Genomic DNA, 12372 nt, shown 5'->3' with positions numbered 1-12372 from the left:
GCTTCTGAGAGCGGAGCTGAAAATGAATGTAATGAATAGGATGGGATCAGGCAGAAAGCTGATTCTGCACAAACTATTTTGTTTAGAAATGTGGCTTAATGCTACTGGTAAGTTCTTCAGTGCAGGCAAAGCCCTGCTTTCAAAACAAACAAAACAAAAACCCCCACAAACCCCACAATGCCTGTGAACAGAATTGGGAAAACAGAATTTAAAATATCAATAGCAGGCTGCAGTGAAGAGTTTGTCTTGTCTATTGGCTAACCCTGACCTATCTGAACTATTGTTCCTTGTCCTGGCAAACCCTCATTGCTGTGAGCTCTCTGCAAACACACGCCAGACACTGATTTCTGGCACTTCGTGTGAGAGAAAAGAGGCGGTTATTGTTCCTCTCCCCAGTTCAATGACTAGTGAAGTGGTTCCTGTGTATAAATAGCCTAAAGTGCTTCGGGATCCTTCAGGATAAAGGAGGCCTTATGAGATACAAGAGGATGTTGTTCGACGCAGAAGGAGTTCCCATTGGTTGTGCAGTGTGTGCTGGTCTCTGGCCTGCCTTCCAGCTCCCCATGAGAACTGGGCCTTGAGGGGCCATTTGCTTCCCCATTTATCCACTTCTGGGAGCAGCAGACGGGTGCTTTCTGCTCTCAGGATGTGGCTGGTTGCGTATGTTTCGTTAGGACCAGAAAGCCCTATGAAGGGGGGTTTGTTTGCCTTGTAGTGGAACAGTGCTAGAGCACAGACACATGTAGTCCTGGGCATGCTTGATCACTCTTTCTTTCTCTCATGCTTTCTTTTTCGTAATGGTTGTGAAATTGGGTTTACGCTAAGGTCCCTTTTATCCTCAAGGATCCTGAAACCAGCCATTACTTCACACAGGTTTGACTAACCCCTCACAAAACAGTGAATTGGCAGGTATGTGTGTGGTGCTGCACATGTAAATCCTTGCTGAGTTTGAAATTTATGCTGGTTGTTATTTGTGCTTCAGTAAGTCCCTTCCCTGGGGAGTAAACAGTCTCAAAAAAATGAGCGGAAGGGCTAAGTGCTTCTCCCCTGAGAGACAGCTCTTGCCTTGAAGAGTAGGCAGCTCCTAAGGTGTATTAGGCACACAATTCCTCGCTGGATAGCTGACTCTCATCAAAAATTAGCAGGAGTTAAGGGTCTGCATCTCTCTTGGGGTCTATTCAAAATGCAGCAACTAGAGCCAGAGTAGAAGGAAAGGAGGGATTTGGCGAGCGACCCAAGGGGTGGCAGCAGGACTCTGATGTGCCTTGTGGAGGTGATGCCTAGACCCAAAGGGTGTTGAGGTGAGATTCTCCCAAACTCCCAGGTGGGATCTTGCTTATCCTCTCAAGTTCCTGAGGAAGGTGCTCTCCCAGTTGAGAAGTAGGGCCAAGCAGGATCTGACAAAGATGGCCAAGAGATCTTACTTTGTGTTGAATGTAGGTGGCTTTCTAAGTTGTCTCCACCTCTCCCAGAGTCACTGTGCACATTCCTGGTAGGAGCAGGTGGTGTGGCTGGAAAACATCACTTTGTATTCCTCACTGCTCAGCAGCCCCTGAGGCTCAGGGAGGAGTGGGGAGATCCTTTCGTGCTGGGTACTGTACAGTCAAGGAAGATGACTCTGGAGGATGTAATCAGTTTAGACAACAGGCAGGAGTAGATAAAGGTAATTTCCAAGCTGTGGTCTGGGGAATCTCATTCAGCAGTGCCAAATGAGTTCAGCTTCCATGTAAAGGGTCAGTGAGGAGGGTTTTGGACCAAAACCCCCTGTTCTGCGTGCCTGTCCCCCCAGCCCCCAAAATAAATGACAGCTCCTGAGAAGGAGCTTCTTTGCCTCACTGGATGTCTGGCTTGTGTTTTGCCTTCTCTCCAGCCCTAGAGGCAGAAATACTTTGACTTTCCAGCATGTTCCAACACGCTGAGATGGAAAACAAAGCATTCAGCTTTGCATCCTGGGTTGGCTTTCTCTTCTGAAAGGGCAGGAGTGTGGGAGCATCATGAAGCAGATGGATAAATGGTAGGGCACAAGGGCTGCTTGAGGAGAGTTTGGGCCCAGCCTTGGGACTGAGGATGCTTCAGAGCTATTGCTTGCTTTGCAGGTGACTGCACTGCCTGTGCCTTCCTTCCTCTCCCCAGTTCCTCAGAAAGCTCCCTTGTCTGATCTTTAATTAGTGATTCCAGGGCCTTTTTTGGCCTGCTTCTCAATGGCTCTAGTGCTGGGATTTCCACTGTTTCTCTCAAGGGATGTTTTTGTGGTCTAGAGGCTGTAATGTGAGTCAACTAGTTTCTAGCTCTTAGCAGAGCATTCCTTTTCATAGGGAATGGAAGCAGGGGTAATCCAAGCTGATTATAAATAAAGGTGTGTCACCCATACTATGCTGGGTAAAGGCCTGCAGGAACCTCCCCTTGAAGATAATAGGAAATTTAAAATGGTTATGAACTGTGTTAAATTTGATCCGCTAATAAAAACTAACTTTTTTCGCTTCCCAGGTGGTTTGCAAACACTCCATTATGCCGCCTAGGCAAGTCAGGAAGCATTACTGCTTCCATATCCTGGTATGGGCAATAGATAAGAGCTTAAGCCTTAGGCTGTGAAATAAGTTAGTGTCAGGGTGTAGATCAAAGGATTGTTAATTCAGTATCCAGACAGGTTAGGGAGGAAGAATTGCTATTCTCTTCCCCTCTCCGTGCTGCTGCCTGCAATGCCAATGGAAACAGATTGCAGGGAGAATTGAACCTGCTTGCTGTGGGATGAGGGTGAGTTGGCTGAGGTTGTGGCACTACAAATGATTGCAAAAAGTTTGGGACCCTCTATCTTAGAAAAGCAGGGGACAGAGGGGATGCTGGAGGCCATTTTCCAGTACAGCAGCCTAGCTGCCTCCGTAGAAATGTCAAGCCATGGGAGGACACACCAAGCTTAGAGGGATGGGGTGCTAGTAAGGGCCTTTAACCTGTGGCTCTGCAGTATGCTAGGTACGCTGGAGCACACTTGAAGTCTTACAGAGAGAAGCCAGGGGCTCCTGAGGTAATAGGAGCCAACAGGGAAACACCAGTGAAATAGCTCAAAGGAATTAAGGTGTGTTCCTCTAAAAAGGTGGCAAAGGCAACAGCCCAGCTGAAGTGCCTTGCACCACTGCACACAGCATGATTAACAAACAGGAGGAGTTGGAAGCCACTGTGCTGCTAGAAAGCTACAGCCTAGTTGCCATTACTGAAACTTGCTGGCATGAATCCCATGACTGAAGCGCTGCTATCGATGACTACAAGCTGGTCACAAGGGACAGGCAAGGAAGGAGAGGCAGAGGGGTTGCCCTCTATGTCAAGAAATGGATAGATTGTGAAGAGCTGTCTCTGAAGAATAGCCATGAGCTGGTTGAAAGCTTATGGGTAAGAACTGGAGACCGATGCAACAAAGGGGACCCTGTGGCTGGTGTCAACTACAGACTGCCTGATCAAGGGGAGCCTTTTGACAAAGCATTCTTACTCCAGCTACAGAAAGCATCACGCTCACAGGCTCCTGTCCTGCTGGGGGACTTCAACCACCCCAACATCTGCTGGAGAAATAGAATGGCGAGCTGTAGGCAATCCAGGAGACTCCTGGAGTGCATTGAGGATAACTCCTTAAACCAGATAATAAACAGCCCTACCAAAGGGGATGTGATACTGGACCTGCCGGTCACCAAGGCAAGTGAGCTGACTGGTGATGTCAAGATCGGAGGCAGCCTGGGCTGCAGTGATCATGCACTGGTGGAGTTCACAGGCCTGAGGGATATGGGTCAGGCGAAGAGTAAAGTCAGGACCCTGAATTTGAGGAAAGCAAGCTTCCAGCTCTTCAAGGAGTTAGTTAATAGGACCCCTGGGAAACTGCCCTCAGGGACAAGGGAGCAAAATAGAGCTGGCAGATCTTTAAGGGCGCTTTCCATAGAGCACAAGAGCTCTCCATCCCCAAGTGTAAGAAATCTATGTTAAATGTAGTAAGGTTGTAGAGAAATAACTCCTTTAAGTTTGAAAGCACCTTCCTGTGGCTTCTTAATTATCTGAGAGAGTTACTATGCATTTACACTGGGAGGTTTAAGTCTCGCTCTAGGAGGGCTGGCCATGGCAGATGAGTTCAGGGGAGCTGTTTTCCAGCAGAGCCTGCTGTAGTGCTTAGGACCTGTGTCTTGATTATGCTTCAGCAGGGATAGAGGCTGAAGAAAGTGGTGGCTTCCTAGCGTGCTTTTTCTCCGCAGGGGCCCTGCTTTGGTTTGTGCTCTGTATCCTAGGGCTTGTAAGCCCTGCGAGCAGAGGATGGGCACGTGCAATGAGTTCTCTACTGTCTGCCCACCTCTTTCCTCTTCCCATGTAGTTCCCATGAGTGGGCTAGAAGCAATGATCACTTTGAGGCAATAACACCAGCTAGGGCTTCACACTGCACAGAAGGGTCTTCTTCCGGAGCTTTCTCATGGAGTTACTTTTGGGCCTTTTAGCACCAGAATAAGCTGTCCTTGTGCTGTGTACACAGCCTTGACAGAAACGATAGCAGCATTTACAGGATGCAGCAGTGAATATAAACCTGTTCTGACAGCTTCCTGCCATCAGGTGGTCTTCGCACTCCCCACTGCCACAGTTTGCCTCTCCCCTGTTACGCAGTGCACGCTTTCGAGTTTAAGCAAATGCGTTCAGAAGGTGTATTCTGAAATCATGCGCTTTCTATTAAAAGGAGGGCTTGATGGTGAAGCATATTATCAAATATTGATTCCCAGAATAATCTTTGACATAGTTCATGAGGCTCTGCATCTCTCTCTTCTTTTTCAGCTTTCTGCTTTACTGAATACAGCAGAGGACCAGAGCCAGCAAGAAGAGAGGGTGTGGAAGAAAGCACTTGAAGAGGACTGAACATTTGCACTGGTGCTGTGAGCTGCTTTGGTGGTGAAAGGTCAGCGTTAAGACTGTTGACTCATGTTGGCTATTGGTTTGGGGTGGATAACGGCACTTGGTAGTTGTGTAAATAGGAGCTCTTCACCTGCAAGCTTTAGAGTTCCTGTCCTGAGAAGCTTTACTCAATGACTTCTGGCTGCTTTCTGGGCTGTAGAGATGTGCTGGCAAGTTGATAAGCAGCTGGAGGCTTTTTCTGAGGATGTTCAGTAGGGTAGGTAAAGCAGTGGTGCTTGTAATATTTTCATCTTACAGAGGGGAAACTTAGAGAGGTCATGCTTTCAGAGGGTGGAGTTTAGCCTTGCTGGAGAATGAGGTCTTCAGTCAGTTTGCTGAAGATAATAGGTTATTGGCCCACACCTGCATTGCACATACCAAGGGGAGGACGGCTCTGAAGATAATAGGTTATTGGCCCACACCTGCATTGCACATACCAAGGGGAGGACGGTGGCGTTGTTTGCTAAGAGCTGCCTTAGGGTCAGGGTTATCTGGCCCAGCTCGGATAGACTACAGGGTAGCCGAACCTTGCCCTTCACACAAGCAAGGTGCCCACTGGGTGCATAAGGTGACTCTATTGACAGGGGGCTGATGATGTTGGACTTGCAGCCCTTTCAGAGCTGCACTTTCATAGCAGCATAGGTGCAGCAGAATTTCCTGCAGCAAGTCTTTCTTGTATGTGTTGGCAAAGATGTTAGAAGTTACCTAACTTCTGGCATTCAAGTTATCTATGAAACAGACGTCACTGATGCGTTGGATACCAATTTTCTTGCTATCATTCAAAAATCAATACTTAAAAATTACGGTGCTTTTAATGGCCTGGGAGCTATTTCATTTGCTTTGGCGTTGTTTCTTCCCTATCTGTCAGAGCTGCTTTGGGGCAGGTTGTGCAGTAAAAGCCTGCAGGCCTGGTTTTCTTTGCTGTTTAATTAAGTACAGTTACCGTGCAAGTTGAGGCAAATGTACCAAGCAATGTCTGTGATGACTAAATGAATGTCTAGCCAGGAGGAGAGTGTGTGTGTGTGTGCGTGCGTGTCACGTGCTTTCTGAGCTGGGATGTGGGTGCGTGCCTGTATGTGCCTTTGGGCTGGCAAATAAAAATACAGTGGTCTGATGTGGGATACTAGAGCAAGTCCTGCCATTGAGATTTTAGGTGGCTCAGCGCAACAAAACAGCTGTTGGTGCAGTGTTTGTGTTCCCAGGTGCTCAGCACCTGGAACTGGAGCCAAACTGCTCAACTTCTGGTGCATTCTTGTTGTCCAGTTTGTCTTAAGGGTTCAGTCTCAGTAGGATGAGAGCCCAAGAAAATCACACCATGGAATGGTTTCACTTTTGAAGTGACCCCCTGCCATGCCTGGCAGTCATGCACCTTGTGTTTTTTCACAGCTGGGAGGTTGTGGTTTGCCATCAGACAGGGCAGGATGAGCTCACTCTCTTCTTCTTCTGTCTTTTTTTGAGATGTTTGTATAGTTGGCTCATCCTTTCCTTCTTGCTCTTCATGTAGGTGCTTCGCTATTGCTCCATTCTCTTGTACTTCATTACTAGCATCTTGCAATCTTTGATGTATTTGAGCCAGCATGCCTCATGAATGGTTGCCAAAATTGCTTTACCAGACAGTTCTCTCATTTATAAGTATGGATTTTACTGACCCCAGAAGAGTTTGTTCTGGTTCACTGGCCAAAGTAGCCTATACTGGCAAAAACACTTTTGAGGCAGTGAAATTGTGTTGCTGTAGGGCTTTTGCCAATACACCAACTCACCTGGAGCTTGTCATGCCTCCCAGCTGGCATTCGTCTGTCAGCAGAGGTTCTCAGTGCAGATCTTTACAGCATTGGTGGGTTTAGAGAAATATGAGTGTCCTGCGCTGGGGAGGAAGAGCAGAGGTGAGGGACAGACTAAGGCACTTCCCCAAGGCCATGCAGAAAGTCTGTATTGGAGCGGAGCATTGGATTCAAGCTGTTCATCTCCCAGTTTCTTGAATTAATCTTCAAGCCATTACCCCTCCCTTTCATGTACAAGTTCTGTCGCACTGAGTTTGTCCTTGCTTTTTCCTCCCATCTTAGCGTATCTAGTTTTAGTTAGAGCATTATTTCTCCTTGTCACTTACATTGCAGTGTGTGTAGGCAGAGTAGGAACCTGTTGTTGATTTCTGGTGAATTACATAAAAATATATCTCTTCATTGTATGACTAAACTTCACAGCCTGTGTCCCATTGTTGCTTGCTTAAATTTAACTTGCTGATGAAGCTACTCTCTATTGTACTGGACTGAGTGAATTTCACTATGGAAATGCTTTTGGTTTTCTAACCACCTTTTCAGTTAGCGAAGCGCTTCCCATTATGAAGCTCACGTCTAATTAATATGTTTTTATGCATTTGTACATGTACCCCTGTGGCACAGCTCGCCATTTTCTGTCCACTGGAGAGCTCATTCGTAGTTATCGATGTGATTCAGAATAGACCTTTGCCTCTGTGTTTTAAAATAAAATATAACTGTGTGTGTTAATTAATGTTGCTTGTTCTTGCCTGGTTTCAAGAGTGATTCGTGTCACTTCTGAGGGTCTGTTAGAAAAACGATTGGAGCCAAGAGACCCTGGTCACACCAGTGAATTCAGGATGAGGCCCCCCATGTTCATCCCGGTGCTGTGGTGCAGATCAACATCTCTGTGCTTTTTGGAACCATGAGGCTCAGAGCCCAAAGTCACCCTTAGCCTGTGAGGCAGATGGTGGCTTATCTCTCCGCTGCTTGGGCTCTTTGGGAAAGGCGTTTCACCGGCATCTCCTGCCTTCACGTGCTTTCCCTGAAGACGAGCATAGCTCCCTAAAGCCCGACCCAGTCTTTGCAGGCAACGGGAGGTGGCAGGCCCTCCTGTGTGAGACAAGGAGCACAAACACATGACTTCCAAAAAGTCTGGAGTGGTCTGCCTTTCCCTGAATAGCCTGCTGGGTGAGGCAGCCAGTGCCATCAGCTCTGCTCCTGGCTAGGATGGATAGATCAAATAGGAGACAGCCCTGATTGCTTTCTGATTCATGGCCTGTCATCCCTGCGTGAATCACTGTGCTTTATAAACCTGCAGCTGTTCCCTGCCAGCTTTTTGGAAATAGACGGATCCTCTCTTGCCAATGGTGAAGCCAAGCCGCCTGAAAGACCTGTATGCGATGCTCAGTGGAGCAAGACGTGCAGTCTTGAGGGGAATTTCAGACTGTCTGTCATCTGAGCGCAAGTGTGGTCTCAGCTTTGTGTCTGCCCAGTCTTCACACAGAGCAAGATGCAGCTCGGTCTGGGATTTATGAGCTCTCAGATCAGAAGGAGGGACAAATTAGTATCCCTTGCTAGGGCCCAGCACCAACTGTGTGCTGATACTTGGGAATACCTGTAGTGGCATTTTTTTTTGCCGGGGACGTACTTTGAGGGGAAGGGGCAAAGGTTCCTGAAATCCTCTGGAGCAAGAGGGGAGCTGGGCCAAGGTGCTGGCCCAAGGACAGTAAGTGTTGTTACTGTCCCCTGGCTATCAGTAATATGAACCAGGGTCAGTCTCAGCAAACCTGTGGTGAATTTTCCTCTACATATGGTCTGATGTTAGCAGGGGTGGGCAAAAAGCCAAGCACAACCCTTAGATTCTGTTACTGGAGGGCATCTTTTGGGTCTGGGCTGAGGTACCTGTTTTGGGTTGTGCAGGTGTGTGTGGCTGTGGGAGCCTGTCTCACTGCTGCCATTCCTGTTCTGTGGCTAAATGAAGCCTCTGGGAGCTGTAAATCTGTCACCTTCCATGAACGTTGCGTTCACGGGGCGTCTTCTCATTGAGAACTTACAAGTCTGTTCAGCGCATAGGGTGCCACCAGCATCCATTCCTCCCCGTTGCCCCAGGCCTTTTTGTGCTGCAACATGGTAATTAATCTGTGCATTGCTGGAGGTTCTGATCTCTTCTGAAGATAACTTTGAAGAGTTATTTTCCTTGATATGTGCCACTGTCTCAGAGCTGCTCCCTTTGCCAGTGAAACAGCTTTCTGCTGCCAACTGTTGTTGCCAGATGTTATTCTAGAGAAAAATGTTTTCTTGTGAAATGGTGATGGTGGACAGGCATGGGTGGGACTGCTGGCATGTTCTCAGCTTGCCTTCCCTGTTAAGCTTCATTTATTAGTTTCTAAAGCACAGGCCTGGCTGGGGTTTTTGAGTGGGCTGGCGTGAAGCAAAAGGAAGCAGTTCCCTGCAAATAAAATGCAGTTATGCTGCAGGGTGGGCAGCTGCTGTTGCCAGCCATGGTTCATCTGGCTCTAAAGCCAGATGTTAGCCATGTAGTAGCAAAGATAATACTGACCCAGCCTGATAGCCACTTGATGTGCAGCCTGGCTGTGCGTATCCAGCGCTCACTTTCTCTACTGTCAGGTGTTTTGCAGTGGGCTTGCCAACGCAGGTGAGTGTCTGTACTGCATGGCTGGGTCGCAGCTGCAGTGGGTCCCCCAAGGAAGCTCGCACGTCTTGTGAGAAGAGGTTTTGTAACTTAAGCGAGCATGAACCCCATGCCTGTGGAAAAGGGGAGAGGCTGTTTGCCCGTCTGCTTCCAGGGAAATTGCTGCTTTAGGAAGGCATTTTGCTCTGATATGAGTGCAAGATGTTTGCATCATTCCCTGCTGGCTGGTACAAGAGGAAAGGGGTAATTTTTTAATTGCATGCAGGAGAGGTGTGGATTTGGTTGTACTTCTGCAAACCACCTCACATGGATGATGCTGTCAGTGATGCTCTGGGCAGTGCCTTTGTCCTGTTTTGTTTGCCCGGTCAGGCAGTGGTGAGAATACTTTTTTTCCAGAGGTTCATACGTTCTGGCATCAACAGGAGCCAGTGAAGTAAAGTGGGGCTGCACTTGCTGCAGACCTACTTGTGAGAAATCTGCTCAAGAGTGTAGCAGATCTGTAACGCTGCACTGGGAGTGACCCACAATGAACTGCCATTCGTTATTTTCTGCGGTGGTGTTTTGTGCTGTCAGATCATCTGAAGCCAATGGTTATGTTTCTTCCTCTTAGTAGCAGGGACAGTTGTCCTAGGAGACATCTGGCTGGTGAGAAGGGCTATGAGAAATAAGCAGAGTAAAGAAGAGAATTAATTACTCCAACATATTACTGAGGTTCAAAAAGGATAGGGCATTTGAGTGGATAATGAAATATGTTCCCAGTTACAGCTGCAAAGATTAAAAATACCCCAAACTTAGCGAGGGATCTATTTAAGGCAGTTGTAACTAATGCCAGTGAGGAAAGAATATTCTTTGGAGACAGATTATTCCATAAATGTCAAAGACAGAGGTTTCTGTCACTGCCTTCAGAAGCAGCAGTTACAGGCTGTAGTAAGGAGGCAGATACTGGGATTTTCTGGATAACAGGTCTGGGATTTCAGTTCAAATAGGAAGAAGTAAGCAAGAACTATATGGAAGCTTCCTCACTGTAATGTTGATCAAAATTCATGGTTTTGGCTTGACCATTTGCACAACGGTAGGTCTGATCCCTCCACTGCAAGTATTGATCTAAAGGAAAAGGAGTCTTCAGAAGTGACAGCAGGACGGGGAGAGAGAAGGAAGATAAAGGCAGTACAGGAAGGCCACATGCTGGTACCATCTGCCTCCCCTTCACACTATGCGAGGTCTTGTGCTGTGTAGGTCACCCAAATGGATACAAGAGCTCTTTAAGCAAGCACTGTCGAGCATCCCTGAAGTCACTTGAATGGTTTGCTTGCTGACTTACTTCAGCAAAAGGTCAGAAGTATGAGTTCTTGCTGGAGGAGAGTAGTGATGCTGGCCTTTTGGGAAAAGGGGTGTGATGACCGACTGACTCAAGCTTTTCTGATTGTTTTTTCAGGAACTTGCTGAGCCAGAAAAATGCGTGAGTATACAGAAAAGAAGGAAACATGTGGGACCATCTGTCTCAAGTACCTGCTCTTCATCTTCAACTTTTTTTTCTGGGTAAGAAGCTTCAGTGTACTTCAGAGGCATTGAGATGGCACTGCAGTTTTGGTGTCAGGAGCACAGAAATCTTGGGCTTGATGAAGTCTTTGGCAAAAAGCACTGACATCAGTAGGACACAGATTTAATCCTGTGGGGTGAAATCCCATCCCTTGGGCTTGCCCACCCAGGCTGCAGAAGTTATGGCATGACACTGTAGTCTCTGTCTGTTTCTAGGTCATGTTACTAAGTATGGAGAACAACAGGGAGCCTGAAAACATGCTGTCTCTGCCTTGTTTTTTCACCTGGATTGCTTTTTCAGGGAGCTTGAGGACTCCAGAGTCCTGCCGTTCCTCCTCCTCAAAATGCAGAGGGAGTCCTGGCAGTGGAGTGGGATGGCTAGAGCAAGGATAACAAACACACACCGTATTGCATCTGGTTCCACAGTAGAGCTTCCTAGGGTCGTGCTTTCCACCAGAAAGTTACTGATACCAAAGGATTGTTTTTTCCTTTGCTGCCTGGGACAGAGCATTGGAGCATCCACGTCAGACCTTTAAGGAAAACTCTGTCTGAGCTACTGGAAGCTGCGTAAACCCTTCCATAAACACAAAGCTTGCAAAGAGAGAAGGGACTGTTAGGAGTCTGGTTGGCATTCTCCACGTTTGTTTGCTGCAAGTGTTGGGAGTTTAACCAGCCGGGCTGTTTAGCTCCTTGACTGCTTTCTCCCCAGGTGTATAGTCTAGGAAGGAGATATTGAGCGTGGTTGTCATTTTTTGATAGTCTTGCTCCCTGACAAACAGTGGAAAGCTTGCTGATGTAAAGGTATTTTTTTTTTGCCTTCTCCTGCTGGGTAGCACCCCAATAGATTTGACATTTTTTCATATTTGCACAGGTAACAGTGTGGCTACATTTGTGAAGGCTCTGGTCCAAGTATGAACTGCTGTGCACAGGTGGATGCTCCAGATAGCTTGCATCTTAGACTTCCTGGGGTGCAAAACTGTCTACCTTGAAGCCCAGCCCCTCACAGTGCACCGGGGCCTGCTCCTGGTCCCAATGAGACCCCTGGGATTCCGTCCTTTAGCGTAGATCACCTTTGTGTCAGCTTATGGAGCTGAGGCATATCCTGGTATCCCAGTCTAGTTGCTCTGGGAGGTGAGGAAGTTCGTGCATCGGAGGCCTCTTATTTGCTTGCTTCTCTCTCTACCCAGCTGGCTGGCGGAGCTGTGATGGCAGTGGGTACCTGGACCCTAGCTGAGAAGAGTGACTACATCAGCCTGCTCTCCTCCAGCACGTATTCGGCAACTGCTTATATTCTGGTAGTGGCTGGGGTGGTTGTCATGGTTACTGGCATCCTTGGTTGCTGTGCCACCTTCAAAGAGCGTCGGAATTTGCTAAGAGTGGTAAGTTTTGCTTGTGTTTTTCATTTGGGGGAGGATTCACCCCATTTTATCTTGAACCATACTGGGAAGGAGGGAAACACCTTGGTTGTGTTCTGCCCCAACGTGATTTGTTAGTCTTAGAGCAAATACCACT

The 12372-nt window shown here is 47.6% G+C and overlaps 1 protein-coding gene across 3 annotated transcripts in view; it reads left to right on the top strand.

The window, feature by feature from the left end:
• CD151 (CD151 molecule (Raph blood group)) overlaps positions 1-12372 on the top strand; it is a 36678-nt gene that overhangs the window by 10605 nt on the left and 13701 nt on the right. For all 3 annotated transcript variants that reach the window (XM_063332541.1, XM_063332544.1, XM_063332542.1), the window contains exons 2-4: positions 4795-4915; positions 10757-10860; positions 12048-12239. In XM_063332541.1, the coding sequence (XP_063188611.1) occupies positions 10777-10860; positions 12048-12239 (276 nt within the window). In that variant the 5' untranslated portion in view covers positions 4795-4915; positions 10757-10776. The remainder of the gene's footprint in view (positions 1-4794; positions 4916-10756; positions 10861-12047; positions 12240-12372) is intronic.

The sequence above is a fragment of the Chroicocephalus ridibundus genome, chromosome 4 (genome assembly GCF_963924245.1).
Source record: "Chroicocephalus ridibundus chromosome 4, bChrRid1.1, whole genome shotgun sequence".
NCBI lineage: Eukaryota > Metazoa > Chordata > Aves > Charadriiformes > Laridae > Chroicocephalus > Chroicocephalus ridibundus.
The sequence above is the reverse complement of the archived record's forward strand: the minus strand, read 5'-3'. Positions and strand labels throughout refer to the sequence as shown.